The following is a 27211-nucleotide window of genomic DNA, read 5'->3' on the forward strand; positions in this document are numbered from 1 at the left end:
TAGCAAAATAAAAGAATATGACTATTTTATTGAAAAGTAACTATTTAGTTACAGTTTTGAATAGTATCTTAGGCAAACTAGGCAGGAAATTTCTCAAGTTGGCTTCAAATTCCTTAACCACTTTTTATTCTGTTGTCATTTTATTAATTTTCTATCAGTAACTGCTGATAGAGTTCATAATAATGTAAGTTGGTTAAGTCCATATTTTTGTGCTGATGTTAGTGTATTGTATGTAATAGTTTTATCTTTTATTATTTCAGTTGCTGTGTTAATCAAATTGTATATTTTCCTGAAGATAGGTTGCACTACATTACAAGGAATTTGGCAAAATTTCTTTATGTATTAGAAATCTGTTGCATGTTTTTGCTTGATAAGCCAATGTTCATCTACAATTATACCGTTTATATTACTCTTTTATGAAAGCTCCATGGGAATTTTAAAGAATCCAAGCAAAATGCCTCTTCTAGGTCATATACTTACAAATGAAGGAAGATTGCTGATCATTCTGCACTGTTCTGGTATATCCCTTGAAAATAAAGCTTATACCGTTCTTTTAGAAGCAATACATTTTTATACATAAATATATATTTTATATGCAGTTTTCTCACCATACTATCTTAGCATTTTGGACAAAAAGCATAAAACATATCTTTTATTATATAAATGGCTTAAAATTTTTGCTTTAGAATTTGTATTTATCCTTTTTTTTACAGTTGTATAATGAAAAATCTAATCTTGTTTGAAACTGTTTCAGCATTTTCTTTTGTCTTAAATAATGCAAGTTCTACAGAAAGTATGATTGCAGAGAGTATACCACCTGCATCGAATACCAGTGTTATATCTTCATTTAGTTTTAAGTTACCTACAGAAGTGGATTCAAGTTCTAAAATGAGTGCTTCAAATTTCAGTTTTAAATTGCCTTCAGATATGTCTACCATTCATGTGTCATCACCACAAGAAATAGAATCAACTATTTATACATCTTTAGAAAGACTTACAGCTGAAGAAAAAGAGCAATTTTCTGCATCTACTTTTACATTGGGAAAGATTCCCACAAACCCTCCTCCTTATACCATGTGTGTATGACTATATATATATTTTCTGTATATTATGTTTCTTAAGTTCAAATCTTCATTTGCATTCAAAGGAAGGGGTGTAATTTTAGAAGCAAATGAAGTCATAGTGAAAAATGTAAGAAAATAAAAGTATATACATCTTTTAAAAATTGAACATTTATCAGTCTCAAAAATTAGAACTGAAAGAAATCGGTATGTACCATGATAGCATAACTAGTCTTTCATTATGAACAGATTAGTCTTTCATTATGAAGCAAAATTAACTTATTGTTTTAAGCAGCTAACATGCAAATAAGACTTGATGAATTATACATTGAGTTTGTTTTAGAAAATAAAGATTCCTTATGACTTGCTAGGCTTGTTTTATTACTTAATTTGGAAGCAACCAGTTATGTCAGGTTGGAAAAGATCATTGTTGTCGAAATAAATGTATACATGAAGGTTCCATCCATTTTGCAGAAATGTTTTTAATTATTGTACATGGTAGAACCCAATCATCTTGTTTTCCTTTATTTAGGGAAAGGAAAAAAAAAAAAAAAAAAAACTATCCACATTTTTCCCCCTGGGTTATATCAAATAAAGTTTGTTGCCAATTTGTTAACATATTTCACATTTTTATGGATTAAAATATTTTACATAAAGTCTAATAATGAGTCTTAAATTGTTTTGTTATTATATAACAGGTAACACATAAGTTCCACATATGAAAAATTACAATAAATACATAATAAATAAATGTAAACTTACCTCAAAGTACAACAAATAAGCACAAAGCAGCTTTGTTTGACATTTCAGCAGAGACAAGTGTGCCTACAGCAGTGTACTGGACACGAATGGCACCACATCATCTTTTCAGACAAATCCTATTTTTGTGTGCAGTAACATGATTGATGTATCCATATGTAGAGGCACTGAGGAGGACCAATGTTGCCAGCTTGCATTTACCATCATATGATCACTGTACTTGACGTGCTGATAATGGGGTTCTATTTAGTAGACATCCCGGTTACCTCTTGTTCACATAGCTAGAAGATAATGCATGACCACGTGTTGCCCGCCCATGCTGTCCTGAACATTCCTCAATACAGAGGGTGTTCAACAGTTGTCCTGGCCAACACATTCTCCAGATCTTTTACTCATTGAAAATGTCTGGCATGGGTTGCTGAGAGAGAGATTGGCAAGGCACCACTTGCCAGTCATTATGATTGATGAAGTTGCATGAAATTATATTCTGATATCTGTCATCCAAACTCAGTATGACTGACTGATGCACCTCAGTTTGACCAGGTGGATTTGTTGCTGCCAGAGGTGGCCACTCTGTATACTGAATTCTGTATGATATGTATCATAAACAACCTGCAAATTTAATTATGTTTTCTTCGATTATACTCCAAATGTGCAATAAATAAGTTTCTTCTATTTCCTATCCTTCCTGATGTAGCAATTTTATTGGCCAGAAGTAAATTTTAAAAATGAAATTTCCATTAGAAATTCATAATGTTAACAGAAATTAATATTATGGGTTATCATAAATAATAACCATTTAAAATGTGGAATGTGATGGAGAAATATATTATGAATATGAAAATTTTTCTAGATGTTGCACAAAATAAGAGAAAGTTACAGCATTATTTTAAAATATTAGAAACTAGAAGAGTTCAGAGAGGAATTGAGATTAGCAATGCTGTAACAGATTGTCATAATTTTTATAGCAGGTACAATTCAAATTAACAATATGTAAATAACTAATCTGGGATCTTTAATTCTACTCTGATTATATACAGGAGTTTTGGTTTAGTAGATTATGGCAAAGCACACTAGGGCTATCTGTCTAAGGGGAGGGATGCCTTCGTGGAGGATTTTGTAAGGGAAACTGACTCGTATACATGTTACACATGGGGAAAACCGCGAAAACGCCCATGCAGCCAGCCCGTTCGCGGGATTTGAACCTCGGACCGAACTACCAGTGTTCAGCGACTTTACCGCTCGGCCACTGGTGGGCGCATCTGCCTAAAGGGAGGAATGCCTTTGTGGAGAACTTAAGGGAAACTGACTCCTATACATGTAAAGCATGGGGAAACACACAAGAACATCCATGTAATCAACCTATTCACCTGCGATCAAACCCATGCTGGAATTATTAGTGTAGAGCAATTTTACTGCTTGGCAATTGGTGGCCCTTTTGCAGAGAAGGAACTTTTGAACTAGTTTTACCATAACAGTATCCACAGATTGCCACTTTCATTAATTTTCAGAAATAGGCTTTGGTATAGGGGATGACTCAGATAATTCGCTATTTGCAAAAGAAGCATTTGTAATTAAAGTAGTTGGCATCAACCCTTAAGTGGAAAGTCAAAAATAACTCAGTTCTTCAAGATTTGTGCAGGTTTCTAGAAGTTGATGCAAATGTTACTAAGCTTTTGATGGCCTTTGATAGTCATCAATAAGCTCAGTTTGTATTCCAGTTATTTACCGCAGTAGGTGCAAACAAATAGTTCACATTGAAGTTTTATGACTGACAGATATCACACATATTTGGGAACAAAGAATTGCTGAATATTGAAACTGCCAAAGGGTTAATCACACATTTGATATAATTTCAATTAATAAAAGCACTATAAAAATTGTGGTGGTAAACTGAACAATACCAAACACTTAAAACACTCTTTAATCTTCCAAACATTATATGTCCAGTCACTGTTATGTTGGCTGTGTGTCACATGATAAAACCAATTAAAAGTACTTTGAACAAGAAAGCTCATACTGTAGATAATAATGGCATTTCCTCTTAATGGAATTTTTTCAAGTAATTGTATTATATAAGCTATGGGATCTTTATGTTTCTTTGAATAGCAAGTCCAGATAAACATGAACAATTTATTAGGAAAATATACACAATAAATAGTGCACAAAGCAGAATAATGGCTGGAAATAACTCAAGAACACGGATATTCACACATGTTCAATAATAATAACACATGTTCAAGGTCAGTAGCATGTTCCTCCGATAAATGTATTTCATGATGCCTTTCGATGAGTACAGCCATCTTGACCATCGTAAGAGCCTTCCTGAAGGTATAACCTTCAGATCTGTCTCTTTTGGCAGTCTTCAGGGCTGTATTCTGCTCCATCCTTTGATACTGCCTTTTTTTCACCTTTTCCCTTGGGTGTTTGAACCCAAGGACCTTTGGCAATTTTCAATTCTTGGGCATATTTTTTTTTTTTTTTTTTTTTTTTTTTTTTTTTTTTTTTTTGTGCACCGGACATTCTGTTTTTGATTTTATCAAGGGAGGCAGTCATTTTTTTAATAGCTTCTTGTCCTTCTCCAGACGTTGATGAGTAACTTGAGTAGAGATTATTTCTACCTCTCTGGATGAAGGATTGATTTCTGCTCCTTCGATTGATTTCCTCTGGGTTTCCTTGTTTTGAGAAGAAAAAAGCTACCTCAGGTTTTACCTGCAAAAGCAGAATTTCAAGTTATATTGTCATTTTCAGCCATATATAAACTACAGGATAAAAAAGGTCCACCCAATATTGCCTTTTGCTGGGTAATGCAAAATACTGTATAAGTTGCCAGGCATTCTCTATTAAGACACTATAACCGCAGTGTCATTCACCCTAGGCACGGGTCGCATAACATCAGTGTTGCAGAAGGGATTCTTGGCTTCTTATTTATTATTTGAAGCTATTCTGTCTGATAATAGAGGACATCCTTCTTACCTCAACCTGCCGACGTGCTTGGTAGCCACTCAAACCCCACGCTCCTCAGTTCTCTGACCCATATTTATATTCAATAGCACAGGCTCTGAAAAAACTGGTAGCAGGCCTTTGAAAATGTAATTCATGAATCGTACAGAAAGGCAGCGAGAAATTGCCAGATGTCGTCTTCAGGAACAGAATTGCCTAAATCTCGAGTTTTAATTGAGCTATTTTTAAAGTTCCAAGACCATTGCACTCAAAATTGAAAGATCTATAATTCTTTGCGAGAAATACAAGGCATGCAACTAAGATTGCGCCTGCAGGGCTAGGGGAAGTGAGGCAAATGTCTTACATTACGTTCTCAACCGCCCACGCACGGCAGCTCCTAGTCTCGAGCGCATTCCAAATTTCAAAACTATTCTGCTCAATACACTTTTTACTGACTTTTATTACTTAATAGATATCAAAGCTGTCGTAGCACTCACATCAGTGAAGTTCAGCTCATCCAATCAATGGACGAAGAGCAATGTAATAGGCAACAAGTCTGATGAGGATTGCATAGGCTGCGTCATGTGGATATGTAATATGTAAGGTACCGAAATATGGAGAAAAATTTATTACAAAATTAAACTGAATTGGAACCAATTGTCAATACGCTTTTAAGTTTATAATTTTTAATTAAACCCATCGCTTTTCAAGTATATGTTTTGTGTCAATCTGAAGCACGTTCTGTCACTATTTCTCTGCACTGCAAAAAAATTCTGTCCAGTCACTGCTCGGGATTAAAACAAAGACTCTCCGATCTTATAATTATGACTGCAGTTAGTATGCATCACTTTTTTGCAGGCTTGTTTTATCTGGGAAAGGCACGTCTCTTCGCTAAGCTTCTTTTAGTATCTAAAATGTAAACTGTATACATAGAAATTGTGGGATGCTTTTAGCATCTATAATATTACACAGATTTAAGCAAAAATGTATCTCTGAAACATATTTTCTGTTCAAAGCAAAAATGATGTTTTAATGATCAAGCCATTTGAGGTTTTCTTTTTCTTTCTTTCTTTTTTTTTTTTTTCCAGTCATATATATGCAACAGTTTTTTTCTTGTCTGTGTCTGAAACGTGACTTGGTTTCATCTTCTCCAGTCAACATTCTGCTAAACCCTATCAATGTGTAGAGTATCACCTTCTTTGGAAGCATATGCTAAAACGAGAGCCTAGCTGGACCTAAGTGACTTATTGCTATGTCCAGTAAGAAAATAGAGAAATAAGACTTTAAAATACCCTTTTATTGAGAGCTCGAATAGTTAGCAACAAGCCTGTGCCAAGCCTAATAGTTGCCGTTTTACAAATGTCTAGCGAGCGCCTTTACGCAGTGATGTCATTTGCTTATGGTTAACATTCAAAATGAAGCAGTATGAACATATGATATGAAGGAGAAAAAATTATCTTTTAATTTGTCTAAATATGCAAACATTTTGTGCTTTGTTGAAACCCACACTCTATTTATTGAAGAATTATACATGCATTTATGTTATAAAAAGCCGCCCAACCTGTATAGAGGTTAGCGTTGCTGACTGCGGTGCCGAAGGGCCCGGGTTCAAATCTCAGAGAAGACATGGATGTTTGTAAATGTATAATGTCTGTGCGGCACGGGGGCACTCTAAATATGCGAAGTGAAAGTCGACTTGAAAGGTTGGTGGTAGGGGAAGAGGGGAGGGAGACGCTTAGACCCGTGCCCCCAGGATGCTCTTCATCAAAATTGAGGGCGAAACTGAGCTAAAACACACCATCACCTGTAAGGTGCTCAAGGCTGCTGCCAACCACAGGCTTATCTTCTGCTTCTTTGCGTGGTTGCAGTAACAAGTTATTCAAAAGAAATAATAATTTTTTAAAGTGTATAGAAATGATCACAAAATTTGACCCTATCATGTCTGCATATATTTCAAACAAACAAACAAAAAATATGCTTCATTACCTTGAAGATAAAATTCAATATGAAACAATTAGATTATTAGGGAATAATATAAAGCAAATTATTTTAAGTAAGCTCAAACGGGCAAAGTATTTTTCTGTTTCACTTGACTGTATCCCCTGATGCCAGCCAGTTATTAATTTGTATCAGGTATCTTAATTTAGAAAGTACAGATATGAGGTACTGCAGAAAGGTTTTTAGTATTATGTGTTTCAACTGATACGAGCGGTGAATAACGAACAACATTCTTATTTAAGACTTTAGAGTAAAATGGCTTAGATATTAGTAATTTATGCAGCCAAGAATATGACAATGGTTCAGACAAGAGAGATAAACAGTTTTTGAGTAATTATGCCCAAATCGTTGCTTTTTCCGAATTAAAAAATTAACTTGCCTTTTTTATGTAGAAAAACAATAACAATAAGAAATCACAAAAAAGATAAATGTTGCACAAATTACTGCTATTGCAACAGTAGACACAAAATAAGGATTAATCAATTTGTTGAATGCGTCTTACATACTCATCGGCATCACGTATTTTCACGTTCAAATAAGACAGAAGAGAACACCAGAGACGAACTCCTGCCGTGGTTATAACGTTCGGTCAAATAAAACAGTGTGCTAGGAGGAAGGGGTACTCAGACCTGGCAAGCTCGAGGCCGCCTTAACCCCCTCTCGGATCACCTCTAATCTATCGGTCGAGCCGACGAGCTGAGTCGACAGGAATACTGAGCAAGTCACATTAGACGTCCCCGTTCTGGAGGGATGGTAAAAACATCTGCGATCAACAGGGGCTCCAACGCCGGACCGCAGAGAGAGAAGTCACTTAAACACTCTCAGACAGACCGGGCCACCAATCCGGCCTGCTAACAATCCATCATGGTATGTAGATGTCGGCACCCCCAGACGGAAACCATGGAAAGATGAATATGCAGTTTTGAGGTTCCAGGCGCGCACTGGAAACCTCGAAGCGATGACTCCAATCCTACGGAGACTGATTTTAAACACCCGTGGCCAAGACTGCGTAGGTACAGATCCTAATCAGTAGCTTCCCAGGTTTTATCTGAGTCGGCAGGCGTTTAAATAAGATAAGAATTTTCCTATTCAGAATTGCTTGTTTTAATGATTGCCCGGCGCCTTTTTGACTCGGCGTCGTCGTGCGCCGCACGACCTTGCACCTATTGTCGGTGTGGGCCTGGTTAGCACTTGTATTTAGAGTATGTGCATACTCTTTGTGTTTACAAACCAGCCAGCATTTGTGGCGTAATCCAAAAGTAAAGAATTACAAATTCAAATTAAATCTTAAGCTAGCCAAAGGCTACACAGAAATGAATAAGCGCGCAAGTTGGCTGAAACCTGTATTGGCATGACAAGCACAATTGGCAAGAATAAAGCAACGCCGAAGACAGACAATTATTGTTGGATTTCATATAGCAAAGTGGCCTCCAGTAGGCGAAACACGCTCTGGCTAAACAATCTAAAACCTTGTTTTAAATACTGTCACTTTCTGCCTCATTCGAATACCCGCGAACTAAAATTAGCATTCTGGCAGGGAAACGGAAAAGGAGAATGGCATTAAAGATACAAAACATATAATAACTGGCTAGATAAAAATAAATAAATCTTACAACCATACCATGTCTATGAACCTCTAAATTATCACATATATATTGCATATAGTGTTTATTAACATAGGATAAGATAACTACAGAAAACACTATGCTAATCAAGATTCCTGGTAGTGCCTAAATCAATTAGTCGAACCGGTAGAATAATAAACCAACACCATAAAAATATTTAAATTTTGAACGATCATTAGTCGGAAAGCTATGCAAGTATTTTTTTGGTCTCTAATACTGAAACTTACCTGATATTTTGAATCGGATGAAAATTATATATGTTAGGGCAAAATGAAAACTTAAGATTAAGTATCTTTTGCTCTGTTATAATTTTTACTTATTCATGAATTGCACTTTTTTTTTTTTTTTTGTTTGTTTATCCATCAGATAGAGTAAATGTTTTGTTATTTCTTATCATAAAAATCCAATTTACTTGTTATTTTCAGCTGATATTTTTTCTTTCATGTGAAGTTACACGTTTATTATATGTGTATATATTTTTAAGATATAGGTTGGAAATAAGGAAACTTTGGACTTAAAACCCTCTGGGCGGCCAGGGTTTTCGCTATGAAAGCACAAATTTCCCCAAACTACTATGAGAACAAATTATTTTTTTGAGTTTAATGAAAAAACTCTCCTGGTATTTCATACCTAGATTTGTTTTCTTTTGATATATTGCCTTAATTTCGTTGACATATTTTAATATGCACGTATATATACGTTCTTACAAATATCACAATAAATATTTTAGGCTGTATATATACGGCCTTACCGCTTAGAGGGTTAATTTAGTGAATGAAATCAAGAGAGGATTTCTAAGCCCGTTTTAATTTTAAAGCGTAACAAAGCAGAGTAGCAGGCATGTCTTGAACATTTAAGCAATAACTTGTTGCATATTTTACTTTCTTAAAATATTTTAGAGCGCTGAGTGTAACAAACTTAAAGTCAGAAGACCTCAGATTTGGAAGAAGAATGTGACCCATACATTGTGTCTCGCAGCTCTTCGTTTAAAATTTCGTAAGCCAGTATTTGGCACGCCATCTTGATATTTTTAAGACCACAAATTAAACTACTAAATTATTTGAACTGTTATAAAGATTTTAATGCCTAATCCAGTCACACATTTTCTTAAAAAACAGGCATAATCTGTAGAAAAATGTGGCTGAAACGTGATATTATTTATCTTGCAATTAAAAAAAAAATTTAATGAAACATCGAGGTGCTAAAGAAATATTCTAAAATGCTGTTAATGCTTTCACCAATAGCCTTGGAATTTTTTCGTGAGTGGCGTTAGAATAATCCGTTCACCACAGGTGTTCTATTCTATTCAAAACCACCTCACGGCTATTGAAATAATCGGGGAACAAGAAATTATATTCGTTTAACAAATCAATTATATAATGGTTGTAGAAAAGAGTGTTCGGTAACCTTTTGCTTGTAGGTCTTCATACATCAATGCCAAAAAGAAATGGAAGTTCGTTATAGCATCCTGTTACAGAATTTTGAAACATGTAAGGATTATATGCATGAGCAAGTTTAAAATGAATCTATTTATTTTTTATTCTTTGCAGAAAATGGCACTTCTCATTACATACAATTTTTAAACAAATAAAATATGGGAATTCCTCCAAATATGTCTCTGGCAAGGTTATTCTAATTGGTGAATTGCTAAAAAAGGTAAATAAGATTTTAACAGTTTAGATGTTCTTAAGCTTTAATACTGAAAGATCTAACGTTTAATAATGGTCTTTATCTTTCACGCATTTTAATGTTGTAAGGTGGTTTGATTTTATAACAGTTATTTTAATTTTAAAACCCTTTCCTTTCAATTCTTGTTTCCCACTTACAACTGTCTAGCACGATGAGTTTTATAATCGCGTTGAATGCAAATGAGTTAGAAGTAGCATTTATTGGAAGTTCAACTAACTTTGATAGGGAGTGCTAGAAGTTCTTAGTGGCGTGTGTTTGCCTTCTGGCTAATTCATTTATTGAGGATGTTACACTTCGCCGTATTATACATGCCTATTGATATTCGTCGAATAGTTTAACTACATTAAATAATTGTGTTTAGCCTCGGCTAAATCTGGTTTAGTTAATTATATATTAGTTTCTTATTCTGAGTTAAAGCCTGAGTAGAGGCTTTCCTGTTAACTTGAGAAGGGACCGACTATATTATTTATTTGAGTGAATAAAATGGTAATGTTGTGTAATTTGAAGAAAAAGGCTAGAGGGCGCTGTTGCTCGCTTAGTTGTAAGAGAATAAAGTTTGTTCATGTTGAAGGCGGCGGCCTAAGAATACGCTCTGTATATAGTAATTAAAATATTGTCAAAAATGAAAAAGTGTTAAAATGAGTGAACTCACTGAACCACCATCATCTGATTTGGAGATGCACAAAATTATTATATGGTGCATCGGCCGGGAATTAAGGCTTTGTGAAGATTTTAGGTGTTCGATCCAAGTGTTTCGATTTCAATGGATATTTCATATTCAAGGGCCAATGGAATTCCAAATAAAGGTAGGGAAATCTTAAATTAATTATTTAGTGATTATTTGTAGTACATTAGTAAGTATTTATTATTGCTGTCGTGGGTGTATTTAAATTAAATAAAATGGAAGAGAAGTTAGATAGATTGAAACGTAAACGTTCCACATTGAGATCGTCTGTTACTAGGTTAATTAAAGTGATTGAAGATAAATTAAAAATTGAAGGAGAGGAAAATTCGATTAAAGAATTACGAGAATTCTTTGAATTATTAACCGAAAAGAAAAATAATTTGAGAACGCTTGATGATGAAATACAAGAGTTAATTGATGTTAACTTAATTGAAGAAGATTGTAGTATAAGCGAAGAATACAATGACAAATGTATAATTGCTTGTAGTCAAATTAAGCAGTTTCTAGGTGCGATTACCGCAGTACCGCCAGCGAGGAATCCCCAAAGTTCTGATTTAAACCAGTCTAGTGGTAATTTAATTTTGCATGTAAGTTCCAGTTCTAGTGGGAGTAGTACGCTGAAATTACCAAAATTAATGATTGATAAATTTTGGGGAGACCCCAAACAATGGAATGAATTTTGGAATAGTTTCGAAAATTCGATACATAAAAACGAAACGCTTTCAAAAATACAAAAATTTGTATACTTAAAAACATTCTTAACGGGACAAGCTTCGAATGTTGTGTCAGGCTTTGAGTTAACAGAAAGTAATTATGATAGTTGTGTAGCATTACTAAAGGACAGATATGGTCGAAAAGACCTGATCATTAATTCATTCATGAATAAAATTCTCAATTTAGAAGCCGTTAAAAATTCTGCTAACGTAAAGGCTTTACGTAAATTATATGACGAATTAGAAGTTTCGATTCGTAATTTGGAAACTTTAGAAGTAACTTCTGGCTCATATGGACATTTATTAATTCCAATATTATTAAAATTAATTCCGGACGATTTAGTTTTGGAATTTAATCGGCAAAGAGGATCGAAAGATAAAGTTGAAGTTTTGGAATTAACACAATTTATTAAAACGGAAATAGAATGCAGGGAAGTTTCAAATCTAGTATTAAGCGAAAGGAAAAATCCTGTGCCTCCGCGAGTCGATCAATCAAAATATTAAACTAGAAAATATGTAAAAAATACACCCACGGCTGCATTTCATACTGCAGTTAATCGAAAATGCATCTTTTGTGATAATTTGCACGAGTCATTTAAATGCGAAGTGAATGTTTCTGATAAATTAAAGAAACTAAGATCCGAAAACCGCTGCTTTTTTTTGTTTTAAAAAATTCCATACATCAGAAAGGTGCAGAAATAAAACTAAATGTAATAAATGTGGCGGTATGTATCACAATGAATCGATTTGTACTAATAAATCCCTTGTAAACAAAAATTCGGAACAAGGTTATTCCGAAAATGCAACTGAATCTCTGACTTTGAATTCTGAGGAAAGAAATAAAGTTCAAAACTTAAAATTGATTGCTTCTGTTCCTCAAGGTGATAATAATAATGACTGTAATGCCAGGGAAATATTATTACAAACTTGTACAGTTTATGCTTGTTCTAAGTATAAATCAAAATTAACTAGATTAATTCTTGATCAAGGCAGTCACAGATCCTTTATAACGAAAAAGTTGGCCGACCATTTAAAACTTACTCCAATCCGTTATGAAAGACTTTCTGTTTATTCATTTGGTGCGACGAAGGCAATGAATCATTCCTATCCGGTCGTTGAAATCGAAATTCAGAATTGGAAACAAAATAATAAAATAAAAATTGAATGTTTGATCTCGGATGTTATTTCCTCGGCGTCCATCAGTGTGCCTAGTAAACAAATTGCAGACTTCATGGAGCATATGGGGTTGCAGATCGCCGATTGCGCAAGAAAAAATAACATAGATGTTGAGATATTAATTGGAGGGGATGAATTCTGGAATGTAGTTTATTCTGAAAGAATTAAAATATCTGAAGGGTTGTACGCAGTCAGTTCTGTGTTTGGTTGGGTTGCCGCAGGAATCGAGAAAAATAAAACAAACAAAAATTGTTCTGAAAATTTAGCGGTAATGACAAACACTGTTGTGTTGAAAGATTTAAAAGGTTTTTGGGAATTAGAACATATGGGAATTAATGATTCTGATGATTATTCCGATATTGACTGCGAAATAGTAGACCAGTTTGAAAGAAATTTGCAGTTTAAAAACGGAAGATATGAGGCAAATTTAATCTGGAAATACAGTCCGAATGATTTAGGAAATAATTTTGAGGTAGCTAAGAAACGATTCACAAACCTTCACAATAAACTAAGTAAAACTCCGGAGATTTTTCGGGAATATAAAAATATAATTGAGGACCAGATATTAGAAGGAATTGTGGAGGAATGTCCAAATAATGATACAAATTTGGGATATTTTATGCCGCACCGAGCAGTGATACGACCTAGTGAAACTACTAAGGTAAGAATTGTGTACGATGCTAGCTCAAGGACAGAGGACACGAATTCGTTAAATGACTGCCTTGAATCGGGACCTACTCTAAATCCAAATATACTAGACATTATGTTAAATTTTCGTAAGTTTAAGATAGCGTTTTGTGGAGACGCTGAAAATGCCTTTTTGATGATAGGAATTGCTGAAGGTGATAGAAAATTTCTAAAATTTCTTTGGTTTAATGAAAATAATGACTCCTTTAAGATTATGCAAATGTGTCGCGTAGCTTTCGGTTTGACTATATCTCCTTTCATTTTGGCCACCACTATAAAATATCACATTCGAAAATATAAAGATAAAATGCCGGACAGTTTCCAAATGTTAAATTCTTCTGCCTATGTCGATGACCTATATTTTGGAGCAGGAACGGTTGAAGATGCATATCGGTTATCTGTAGATGCGGTTAATATATTTAAGGATGCTGGGATGAATTTCAGAAAATTAAGAACTAATTCTAAAGCATTAAACGATTTATGGGTCTCAAATGGGATTAAGGAATCAGACAACAAATTAACTAGTGAATCGAATTTCTTAGGCATGATTTGGAATTCCATTGAAGACAATATAAAGTTAAATTTAAAAAATTTAATTGACTTTTCTACTGGAAACGATTTTGCTACAAAAAGGAAACTTTTGCAAAGCATCGCCCAAATATACGATCCATTTGGATTTATTGCACCCTTTGTTATTCGGGCAAAAATTATTATGCAAGAAATCTGGTGTTCCGGTTCTGACTGGGATGAGGTCCTTCCTGCAGAGATTAAGGACAAATTCAACATTTGGCGGGAGGAACTTAATGATTTAACTGAAATATCGATACAGAGAAATTTCTTTGATGACGATCCAATGAATATAAGCCTTCACCTATTTTCGGACGCTAGTCCTAAAGCATATGGGGCCATCGCATATTTCAGATATTGTACGAGTGATTCTAAAATTAAAACTTCCTTTATAATGTCGAAATGCAGAGTTGCACCTTTAAGAGCAATCACGCTTCCTCGTTTAGAGTTAATTGGAGCACTCATGACTGCTCGAATGTATAAATATTTGAAAAAATTGTTTGGTGATTTAATTGAGGATGTTTATTTTTGGAGTGATTCCGAAATCGCCATTACTTGGATTAAAGGTTCGCCAAATAATTGGAAACCATTTATCGCCAATCGTGTTACAGAAATACAGAGTATATGCAACAAAAAATTGTGGAACCATTGCGAAGGGAAACAAAATCCTTCCGATTTACTAACTCGAGGAATTAGTGCTCAGTCACTAATTAAGAATGATTTGTGGTGGCATGGGCCACACTGGTTACGTTTTTCTACTGAAAACTTTCCGAAACAAAAGAAATTAAAACCAAATTCAGAATCGTTGGAGTTAAGAAAAAGTATTATTTTGACTGCACCTGTAATTAACAATGAATCCCCAATTTTGCATATAGAAAAATTCAGTTCTTTAGGAAAATTACTTCGAATTACTGCCTATGTATTTAGATTTATTGGGAGGCTTCGGAAAAGGTCTACAGAGAATGGACCTTTAAGTGCTTTTGAGATTAAAGCAGCTGAACATTATTGGGTAAAAATTACGCAACGAGAATCGTATCAAGCGGAAATAATTAAGTTATCAGATAAAAAATCAATTCTCGATTCTTCCATCTACTCCCTTAATCCAAGGCTTGATGAGGAGGGAATTCTTCGGTTGAAAGGTCGCATTCAATTTGCAGACTGTCACGAGAATTTAAAACATCCTATTCTATTACCCTCAAAATGCAAGTTTACCGAGTTGATCATCATGGACTCGCATGAAAGGGTATTCCATGCTGGAGTTAATTCGACACTAACTCAGATCAGAGACAAATATTGGATCATTAAGGGAAGACAGCGTGTTAAGTCTATCATCAGAAAATGTGTGATATGCAAACGATATAGTGCTCGTCCTGGGGTACAGGATATCGCTCCACTTCCTCCAGACAGAATCCAAAAGTCGCCTCCATTTGCTGTGACCGGGTTGGACTTCGCCGGTCCATTTTTTACGAAAGACAGGCAAGGTAAAGTTTACATGCTGTTGTTAACGTGTGCGGTCACTCGTGCCTTACATATAGAGATAGTAACTGATCTCAGCACTGAAAGTTTTTTGCTAGCTTTCCGAAGATTTTTAGCTCGCCGAGGACTGTGTACCACCGTGTACTCCGATAATGCCAAGACTTTTAAAAGAGCTGATAAAGAACTAAAACATATTTTTAAAACTTTGAGTGATTCATCTGTGAAAGAATTATTTTCTGCTAGAGGCATAAATTGGAAATTTATTATTGAGAGGGGTCCATGGTGGGGAGGGTTTTGGGAGCGTATGGTACGAACCATAAAATCCAGCTTATGCAAAATTATTGGTCGAGCATCCCTTACTGTGAAAGAGCTTGAAATCCAGGCAATGATTAATTGTAGACCAATTACCTACGTGTTTACCGATCCCAATGAACCTTCTCCACTAACACCCTCTCATTTTCTGGTTGGTAGACGATTGCTATCTCTGCCTGCTAATAAAATAACATCAAATAATTTGACTGGGTCAAGAAATTCAATAATTAAACGATATAAATACCATCAAGATATTTTAAATCATTTTTGGAAGCGTTGGAGATCAGAGTATCTTTTTAATCTGAGATCTGCCAATATTTGTCCTCCACACTCTAACGCATCTCAGTTTAAAATCAACGATATTGTCTTGATTCATGACGACAAACATCCCAGAAATCTTTGGACAATAGGTAAAATTTTGGAATTAATGCCAGGCAGAGATGGTAAAATAAGATCTTGCATAATTAAAACACCTACTGGTACCTTAAAAAGGCCTATACAATTGTTATATAATATGGAACTTAACTAATGTTTGTATTTTGTATTTTTAGGTTTGATTCTCCTGACCTTGCTGATAGGTATCATTTAATGTTTTGTAAAATTTTATGTGCTTATAATTATGTATGCATGTGTTATATTTAACCATTTCTCCAGGATTTATTGTCGAAATATTAATTGAATATTCTAGAATATATTATTGAAAGATGAACTCTCCACCGAGTTCAGGTGGGGAGTGTTGTGTAATTTGAAGAAAAAGGCTAGAGGGCGCTGTTGCTCGCTTAGTTGTAAGAGAATAAAGTTTGTTCATGTTGAAGGCGGCGGCCTAAGAATACGCTCTGTATATAGTAATTAAAATATTGTCAAAAATGAAAAAGTGTTAAAATGAGTGAACTCACTGAACCACCCTCATCTGATTTGGAGATGCACAAAATTATTAGAGGTAATTTAACCCTTCTCGAGTCTACGTCTTAGTTGTGTGAACTCAGCGATAAATCGATATGTAGTTCGTTAGGTTGCTCGACGTTTTATCACAAACAAAGGGCGAAGGACATCACAATGTATTAAAATAAAAAAAAAATGTGCTATTCAATTTAGCGGTAAAATCGTAGATGATTCGCCTGTAACTTGTTATACTGATGGCAGCAAAATCGGTCTCTCATTTGTTGTCTTAAAAAATAGTTTTGAATTTGAGCACTTTGGATTAGAGATGAATGTACTGTTTTCATTTCATAGCTGAAATTTTGTGCATCAAATGAATCTATGAACAAAATAGTGTTATTTCAGACTATCTCATTTGTAACGATTACCTATCATCTTTGGTCATCCTAAAATGCATTTCTTCCTCTAATAATATCATCAGCGAGATTCAAAAACAACTTAAAACCTAAAAGATAAAAATATTTCGGTTGCGTTTTTATTTGTTCGTGGTCATACAGGCTGTGTTGGGAATGAGCGAGCCGATTTCCTTGCTAAGACTCCCACAAAGCCTGAAGTTGACATTTCTGTTAATATCCCTAATTCCTTCCCTAAGAAGATCATGCATGAAAGCACTGTGGAGTCGTGGAACCAAGAATTCATTAGCTCAAATGAAGAGAGCTTAACTAAGAGATTTTTCCTTTCCATCAAAATGAGATTGCCATGTCTTCACTTCTTCATAAACTGTAAATTAACCCAATTTCTTACTGGCCACGGAAACTCCAAAAGTTATCTGAGCAGATTTAAGTTGAGCCCAGAGTCTGTTTGTGATTGCAGCATCGGTGGCGAGGAGAATGTTGAACATGTGCTTCTTCCGTGTCCTAAATATGAGAACGAAAGAAAAATCTTGAAACTGGGACTGAAAAATTTTAATATTAACTGGCCTTCAGAATTTTACCAATTTATTTCTGAGAGAAGTGCCTTTAACAGTTTTTGTCATTATAAAGCTTTGTAATCCTTCTTAATTTTGTTTTTTCTCTTCTGTTCATTTTGTATTGTGTTTCATACTTACTTCTGTAAGCCCCATGTGATACTATGTGGTACATGGGGAACTCCTTGTGTTTCTTTTAATAAAAAAATAAGGAAAAAAAATTCATTGTCGATCACGCAAACACCAGGAAATGAATCGACTTCAAATTTTGCAACTGAACAATTCATTGCATTAGCACATATCATATCAAGCACTCTGAATTTCAATCCTATTTATGCAGTTTTGTGAATTTAAAATTAAATGGCTTTCGCAGATGATAAAAGAGTTCTGTATCTCGATAATGGCCAGAATGTTTTAAGGATTTGTAATAGAAAACATGATAATAATAGCTCTGCTTAAGATAAACTCTCCGCATGAGTGTATACGCTTCCTGGTACATTAGAAACTCCGCAATTCATCAAGAACTTAAAATTCAATACATCAATGGTTATGTTAAAAATAAACCATTAATTTGACCTCTGTGTTCTAAAATTCCTTTAAAAAATCCTACAATTTCTATTCAAAACACAGTTTATTTCTTTGTAAAAAATATGTTTATCCAGCTAACACCTTAATTATTTCAACCTGAAAACTTTTCATCTTAATTTTATCCTTTTCGCATTTATCAGTAGATTACCAAATAGTTCAAGATGGATCTCATCTTGGGAGCTGTACAACCGGATCAACAGCTTAATTGCGCTTTTGCATTCCAACCAATCACACTTAAAACATACTTTGATTATGGTATGGGCCAAAGGGAGTTTATTTCTGGTTACTCCATGAATATGTCGTCCAATCCAATCACAGTCCTGCTTAAGACAGAGTCATTATATGCGCTTTAAAAAAGCTAAATAAAATTTATTAATTTTACCACAGGCGCATTTTTATTAAGAAGCTGGATGATATTCAACGAGATGTTGAATGCCACTTTATGTTTATGTTTCTATTAAATAACAAACGAATTCCGAAGCGTCCGTGAATTCTTTCATAGAATCTTTTTTGAATACATTACGTTTTTTTTTTTAACATTTTAGATAGCGTTCCTCAAAACAAGCATGTTTAAAAATAGGTTATTAGTATCTGTGAAAGAAAAAATAGTTTGCCAATATTTAAAAACTGATATTATCAAATAAACCTGAAAAGCACAGATATCCGAAAACAGATGGGAGGCATTGAAAAAGAAGTTATTTTGACACATTTGGAACGCATATATTCAGAGAAAATAGAGCAGATTGTGCTTCCACTTGTAAGATGGAAGAAGTTCTTAGAATGATCAGCGAGATGATCCTTTTGGCTGGTCACTTGGAAGAGCAAAAGACTGCACAAGGAATCAATTGTTCTTCATTTTGGCCCATTGTCAATCAAGATGCGAAGAACTTCTGTGGGAACTGTAAGGTTCGTCAGTCGGGAAGGGTATATCATAAAGGGATCGAGTACCAGTCCAATCAGCTGTAAGATTGTAATTGATGCGATGTGGAGTGCACCATCTAAGCTTATCCCTCGCTATGTGATATACAGCGTATTTACTCACTTGGATGAGCTGAAGCCGTCTCCAAAACTTATCTGCAGTGTTTTTATGAGAGTAATTGCACAAGCAAGATTTCCGAAAGTAATACGCTCAGATAAAGAAAGCAAAGGTTATTTTAAAGCAAAATTAGCTGAAGTATTTTTAAAAACTATAGGAAGCTTTGTAAGCACTTTATTTTATTCTAATATTTTCCAATCTTTTTTTAGTTTCACTTTTCTTTCCATTCTTATTTCAGTTTCCTGCCGGAATGTAAATTTTTAAATGACGTAGTATGCTATTCTAAACGTGTTTCGGAAGCAGTATTTAAGCTGAGTTTCAAGAGTTCGTGAGGGGGAGTATAACGGAGTTAGTTCCGAGTTTATGCTGCTTGATTGAATTTAGCTCTCTAGACGGTGTTAGATACCTTTTAGTTTACATTGACGTTTCTAGGCTCGGCCTTTCTGTGTGCAACAGATTTAGCGTTAGTTAAGCTAAGGAGCCAGTCGTTAGCCATTCAAATCTATTATTGATTTTTTACATTTTTATTTTCTGTTAAATTTAAGTTAGCCACAGGTGGTGGTGAATTGTGAGCACCAAGTGCGTACATCTGTTTCTTTGAGTTCAAATAAAAAAGGTTATTTTAAACCTTCTTCTGCGGTATTTATTGTTAAAAAACATAGCGACTATTCGCTACTTCATCTTCTACGTAGAGTCTACATTGTATGCTTCCTAAAAGAAAACATAGACTGCACAGCTTTCCTCGATTTTCTACACCTGGACACTCCGAAAGCATGTAATGTGTAGTAAGATGGAACCGAATGTTGAAAGACATGTGGAATAAAAATATTCGAGAGCACAATCATTCAATGGGATGCACTATTACTTTTTATTATTCGCATATCGTTAAGTTCCTCATAGGATGATGGTAGTGTTCTAACTAGTTTACGGACGCATGCATTCCTTCAGAATCTCTGTCATTTATGGAAGAAAAAAGATCTAGAAATGGAAAATTCCAATTTCTCTTTCTATAGAAAATTACCTTCGGTACTCTAAGCTCAAAAGAGCTTATAGTAGCATTAAAAAATTATAAAAACTTTCTACAGAATTATGTATTCCATTTTAACTTAAGAGCAAGAAAAAGGTTCCATAATGTGTGCGATTTTAATGCACACTGCGCAAAAAAAGGGGGGTGGAGGGAGGGGACAGTTTCATATCTGTCCTTCTATTGGATCGATTGACGAAATTCAACTTGCTTTTTTCAAGTCTTTTTTCATGTTATAATATTGGTATTTTGACACAAAATCGAACTTTTTCTGAAATGATATTGCCAATGTTTTTCCATATTTCGATTCTACGACTCAAATTATGCCAAACTGCCAAGTTTGGCAAAAATCGAATAAGTAGTTTTCAAGACATTAGATCTCAAAATTTTAACTCCTCAATGTTAATTGAATTTGACATATATTTATTAATATCTCTTTTTTTATTAAACTTACTTGATTTCTTTATCCAGAATTCGAAATTTAGGTTCATTCCAAATAACATTCGCCCATTTTTTATGATTTATTTTTTAAATTTGTACTTTTAAATAATTTTCATAAATTTTTCGAAAAACATTTTGAATTATAATGTATAATATTTTTAACATCTTCTTAAAGTAGATATATTTCTAAGCTTACCTGGAAAAAATTACAGTTTTTTTTTTTCAAAATTTCCTAAGATATGCGTGAGTTAATATATTGGCGCATTTTAAAATTTGCCATATTTGTTGAAAGCGATGATAATATCAAATGTGGTTTAGGTACTTTGCGCCAAGATAAATGTTTGAATTTCTCCGTAAATTTCACACCAAATTATACAATGGAATATTTAGGTATAATTTGAGTCGTAGAATCGAAATATTGAAAAACATTGGCAGGTCATTTCAGAAAAGTCCGATTTTGTGTCAAAATACCTATATTAGAACGACGCTATGTATAAATCCAATACACATCCTAAGTCGCGCTTTTGAGACCTGAAAAAAGGGAAGTTGAATTTCGTCAATCGGCCCAATAGAACAAAAAATATAGAACTGTCCTCCTCCCCCCCTTTTTTTTTTCCAGTGTACTTTTTCTTTAATCCCCTCATAAACTGCTGAATACATGTCCTGTATCAGCTACAGTTGTTCAGTTAAACATCCCTCACACTCAGCTTAACAAGCTAACGGATGGAAGGATTAGTGAATTGCACATAAATAATTCAAAACTGTATATAACTAGATTATAACTTGTTGGTTTGACTTATAAATAATAAATAATAATAAGATAAAGCAGTGGCGTAGCTAAGGTGGGGCAAGGGAGGACAGCCGTCCCCGGGCGCAGCATCCAGGGGGCGCCAAATTGATGATACATATTTCAGAATGAAATGTTTTCCATTCTTGGAATACAGAAAGGGGCCCAAAATTCTTAGGTGTCCCCGGGCGCTTAAAACCTTAGCTACGCCTCTGAGATAAAGAGTCCGAGGATTTGCATTGTGCTCTTGCTGACACTGCCAGAAGAACTATTGAAGATATTAGAAATTACCTTTCTACTGCGAAAAGAAATTTGACCAATTATTAGCGTAGAAACCTTTTGGAATTCTAAATAAATATCCAAATGTATTTAACAGTAACAAGGGTCACGAAAAGTTGCAGGGACATTATTTGTGTGTTATTTCCGCTCGCTCTTCGTCATACCATGTTCTGTTTACTCTCCAATATGAAGTTAATCTGCAAATAAAAAATTGCATGATTGGAATCTAACTGAACCAAGTGAGAATGATCGGGGCCATCCAGTGGTTTTGTGTCTAAGAAAGATGGAAATGTTAGATTATGTAATAGTTTCAAACTCCTAAACAGTTTTATAATTCCTGACACATATCTTATTAAAGTTCAATATCATTTACTATTTGAGATTGGTAAAGCTCATATATTATCTGTACTAGGTCTAATTAAAAGTTATAGCCAAATTCTAATAAGAGAAGAAAACAGGCATTACAAAGCATTCATAACACAGTCTGGATACTGTTGTAGAGACAGTCTGGATACTATTGTAGGTATCTTTTTAAAGTAGAAGAGATGAAAAATGAGCAATGCCCTCGCCGAGACTCGAACCACGGACCTCTCGAATACGCGCCGAGCGTGCTGACCACTACGTCACGAAGGCATGCTAAAACTGCAGAATAATGCTCTCATTTTGAAACCGGCTGGAACTAGGTGATATTGGAAGTATTGAACCTGCATTAATTGCTAGATTGTGGGTATGCTATAGCAAAAAAAAAGAAGGGTCACTCAGTTTCATTTTCATTTGATGAGGTTCAAAATACTAAAAGATAGCCCTCAGGCATCAGTACTTGCTGATGGCTTAGCAGCTGTAGTGCTGTTCAAGAAGATTCCAAGATTCGACCACACAGTTTGTACCTTACGTTCACAAGACACTTCTCTGTAGCATGCAGATAATCCTATATTTGCTTTTCAGATTTTGTTTGCCCCCTGTGTGTGTCATATCTGGCAAATATTGTTAACTCGAAAATTAATCAAAATTCGTAATTAAAAGAAGAGTTTTCTCTGAATGAGTAGCAGGTTTGTGTCGTTATAAAGTTGAAAAATCATATACTGAATCATCATTAGGCGGGAAATATCTATGCGCACTGAAAGCATATTTCAAATATAAGAAGCTTAGACAGTGGTAGATGTCCTTTCGAAGATCTAAATGTAAATGGGGTCTAAATGTAATTTGAAATTTTTTTAATACTTTATGACCAGAGGCCAATTGCGTTTTTGAAAAGGCGTTCTAAATGCAACGTTTTTTACACGTCTCTAGCCTCTATCACTGGGGAAGGGAAGAACACATTTCTATTTTGGAAAAATTGGAATATTTGCGTATTTCAGCTTATCCGTTATCAGTACGAAGCCTTCATCATTATCATTATCCAAAACTAAATCGCTGTATAGCTAAACTCACTTTTTTAGTCATCTTCTAGGAACATGCAACAAAGTATCCACAGATTCAGGCAGGTTAAAATCCGATTTCAATTATGTGCCGGTAAATGCAGATGTTCTAAATATACTTTAAACAAATTCTTATGGCTTTAGTTATGGTTAACTATAAACTTTATTTGCGTTATGCAGTGTCAATAGTCCATCTGTGTTTATCTATGCTGCTGTCGAATGTATATCAGCGTATCTCAAGCGTTGATCATGCGCTGGTACCACACAGCCGGTATTGTGGCTAGTAACGCTGACTGCAGTACCGTTCCGGAGAAGGCATGGATGTTTGTAAGGATGTTGTTGTGCGTCAAGGTGCACTCCAAACATACACCGAGCCGAAAATCATCTCGGGAGGCTGGTGGTAGGGGATCCTTCTATTGCCTCCGGGGTGTTCTCCCTCAAAATTGGGGCGGAACTGCACAGTTAGTGCGATGGAACTTTACCTGTACGACCCAATTATGAGATTTTGGTGTCCCGACCACTTCTACTGGTACCTGCCGATCTTATTCATTATCGTTCTATGCCGCTACTGACACTACGTTGGTGTCGCTATATAGATTTTTCGAATGTTAATTTTTTATACTGTGTTACCTGATACTATGCTTAAAATTAGTCAAAATAGAAACCTTTACATTGGCAAAGACTTTCAATAAAACTCTGGATTTCCAGAGCGTTTAGACATAGGTTCCTTTTTTTCCAAAAGCACAAAGAAAAAAAAAATGTTCTTGCACAGATAGAAGAAGCAACAACCGAGAGTAATAAGCCGAATAAAGCGATAACGGACATAGTGCCGTCTGTTGAGGAAAATAATAATGAAATTAAGAAATTAGAATTTTGAAAGTGTTGAAAATCACTGAATTGGATAAACTAAAAATTGTTAGAAGATAAATTTTTGTGAGTGTGAAAGGCTTTAAGAAAATCCATTTCATTGAATGAATGAATCTTTATACAAGCGTTCATATTTGTAAAACAAGTCAGGAACGAAAGAACCCGTTTTTAGGATCCTTAATCCTATGGTTGGTTTAACGAATTGAAATGATATTCTTTTTATTGAAAATTTCCATCTACAACCTTCTGAAGATGAAAAGAACTAACGCAAGTTGATTTGACCTTCAGATGTCCAAGTGATGAGCTTTTAATGTCCTGATCAGAACCTGCGAGACCTTCAGAACAATTAGAGGAAATAAATCGCGTCACCCGGGAAAACATCAGTGTCACAACTAAGGAAATTAAAATTCTGTGAGATACTAAGTTAAAAATGTGTCTGTCTAAGTTGGAGTTAATCTCATTTATTTTCTTAATCTTCGTGATAAATTTGCTAGAGGTTCTGAATCAGTCACGGTTTTGAGAATCAGTTTACTTTGCAACAGTAAATACTTTCAAAGATTGTGCTGTAAAATAAACTTCTGATTTCACGTCGAAGATGTTCATTTCTGAGGTTAAAATGTTCTTTATTACAGTTAACTTTTGCATTCTGAGATCAGTTATTATTCTAAAAGCTATCGCAAACTATTTTTTTAAAGTGCCTGAGATTTTTAGCGTTAATTCTGAAACATTTTAATATTGCTTATTATAAATATCATAGGATATACCTTTCACCCGCAAGAATTGAGACTGTAAACATACACACGCATGCAAGATTTTGACGGGGACAGACATGGGTGAACAGATATGGTTCTTGAAATCTTTCACATGTTTTTTTTTTTTTTCTTGTTTTAATCATTGTAAATTTCAAGTAAAAGTAAACTAAAGAAAGAATGAAAACTTTAAAAATTTGAAAGGTTTCAGATTTTAACGGTCTCCCAAAAGGGTATTTAAGAGCTTTTACGCTCTCACTGAGATCGAAGTCTACCAGTCTGCTGTTGCACTCAGTCCTGCTAAACCATTTTCTTTTTGACTTTTTAGCTTTATTATTAAGCATAATTATCTTTATACTTACGTCATATACAATTCAACAACAAAATAAAAAAAAATTAAAAGCAGCATAGCAGTATATGTTTAGAATTTTCGATGCAGTGTTAAACGTTGGCATAATTGTCTTTATTTTTCTATTTTTCTCAGAACATCCTATCAATGTTCAGTTTAGTTTTAGCAAGATGGCTTGCAAAACTCTTTTTTTTTTTTTTTTTTTTTTTTTTGTCGTCTTTTCATTATTAACGTTTTGTGTAATAAAATTTGTTTATTAAGTATCACGTTCTTCGCCCTTACATCACATGAATTTCAATTCAGCAGCAAAATCGGAAAATGTTTAAAAAACAGTATATTATTGGAATTTCTGATATGCAGTCTCGCGTGCCGCAGTTAAAAATGTTTTATTCCGTACAATGTTGCCACTGCTCGCTTTAAAGTCGTTGAGTTTGTTAATCAAAAATTCGTTAAAGTTTTACAAAATATGAAATAAATAATAAAACAAATTCGAGATTCGAAATTTGGGCTTTCAGGTGCACATGTTCGGGCGGAGGACTACGTTACTCAAAATATGATGGCTCTAGTGTTGCTTTTTCACCGAGAAACATGCGGTGTCCGTCGAAAACATTGCGGCAAAAACGTCGCGGAGAAAACAACGCAAGGGGAAAACGTCGTGGTACAAAACATCGTGGGAGAAAATGAAGCACAGAAAAAACATCGCATTTCTAAAACATCGAGGTACAAAATATCGTCATCGAAAATAAAGCAGTTCAAAAACTTTGCATTTTAAAACATCGTCGTGGAAAATATCGTGGTAAAAATAAAGTACATACAAATCATCGCATGACGATAACATTGCAGACATGCGTTTTTCGGCTTTAATAATTGTAAAAGGATACTCGCATAATGATTTGTGAGCGCAAGATGGAAAGAAGGATAATGTTTACTTTCATATTGTTTTATTAACTAAAAAATATTTGCTGAAAATGTAAAATGGAAACTTAAGCATAGAAAATTAATGCAACTTATAGCACTTAATAGAATTTTAAACTAACATAGTTAACTAACAAAGGTCATTAATAAATTATTTTGTTATAGAGTTTTACTGGTAATTTTTCACGAAAAGTGTAACTAAAAAAGAATAGAAAAAGAAAGATAAGTAACTGCATGACCTTATTTATGAAAAAAAAAAAAAAAAAAGAAAAAAAAAAAAAAAAAAAAGAATTATAAAATTATTTTTTTCACTTTTGTTAATCTGATACTCTTACAGTAAAAATTATTCCCTGTTCTGTTTAAATTTCTTGTTCTGTTTTTCTAAAAAAAATATCAGTTAATTAAAAATATGAAAGTAAAAATTATTTTTCTTTCCATCTTGCGCTTAAACATCATTATGCGAATATCCATTTACAATTATTAAAGCCTGAAAAACGCATATCTGCGATGTTAGCGTCATGCGATGATTTGGATGTACTTTATTTTTTAACACGATATTTTCGACGACGATGTTTTTTAACTGCAAGGTTTTTGAGCCGCTTTATTTTCTCTCTGCTTTATTTTCTCACACGATGTTTTGTATCACGACGTTTTCGCCTTGCGTTGTTTTCTCGGCGATGTTTTCAGCTGTAACCAAACATGCATACATTCATGCAGGTTCTTCATTATTTAATTTCTTTAATTATAATACAGGGCGATAATATCTGGTGGCATCAATTTGAAAAGTAATACGCTGTTTATGTAACGCGAAATGTCTTTTCGAGGCTAATACACTCACTACCAATAAGTATTTGGACAAAGAGAAACTAACTTTAAAGAAACTAACTTTATTCAAAATCAATAGTTGGCAGAGCCTCCACGAGAGGTGGACCCTCCGGGGCATACTTTCCACAAGTCTTTGTATGACAGCTAGTGGTATTTTCTTCCACTCGGCTTGGCGAAGACATAGAAGTTCCTTCACCGATTTTGCACGGGTGTTGCACCCCTGAATTCGGCGATGCAACTTGTCCCAGAGATTCTCGATAGGGTTCAGGTCTGGACTCTGGGCAGGCCAGTTCATTCGATGAATTCCATTGGCACCATACCAAGCCTTGGTTAACGTCGAAACATGACAACTAGCATTGTCGTCCTGAAAGTAACAGGGGTTCAACCCGTAAAACT

General features: G+C 34.5%; 2 protein-coding genes across 2 annotated transcripts in view; one reads left to right on the top strand and one right to left on the bottom strand.

Annotated features, from left to right (window-relative positions):
- LOC118200477 (uncharacterized) overlaps nt 1–1726 on the top strand; it is a 45720-nt gene extending 43994 nt beyond the window's left edge. The window contains exon 6 of the mRNA XM_035372432.2: nt 755–1726. Within this exon, the coding sequence (XP_035228323.2) occupies nt 755–1086 (332 nt within the window). The 3' untranslated portion in view covers nt 1087–1726. The remainder of the gene's footprint in view (nt 1–754) is intronic.
- Nucleotides 1727–3945: 2219 nt separating this feature from the next.
- Nucleotides 3946–27211, bottom strand: part of LOC146996949 (uncharacterized) — an 85579-nt gene continuing 62313 nt past the window's right edge. The window contains exon 2 of the mRNA XM_085817939.1: nt 3946–4532. Within this exon, the coding sequence (XP_085674065.1) occupies nt 4161–4532 (372 nt within the window). The 3' untranslated portion in view covers nt 3946–4160. The remainder of the gene's footprint in view (nt 4533–27211) is intronic.

Source organism: Stegodyphus dumicola, chromosome 6 (genome assembly GCF_044657685.1).
Source record: "Stegodyphus dumicola isolate Sdum_Otavi_A_Nest chromosome 6, ASM4465768v1".
Lineage (NCBI taxonomy): Eukaryota > Metazoa > Arthropoda > Arachnida > Araneae > Eresidae > Stegodyphus > Stegodyphus dumicola.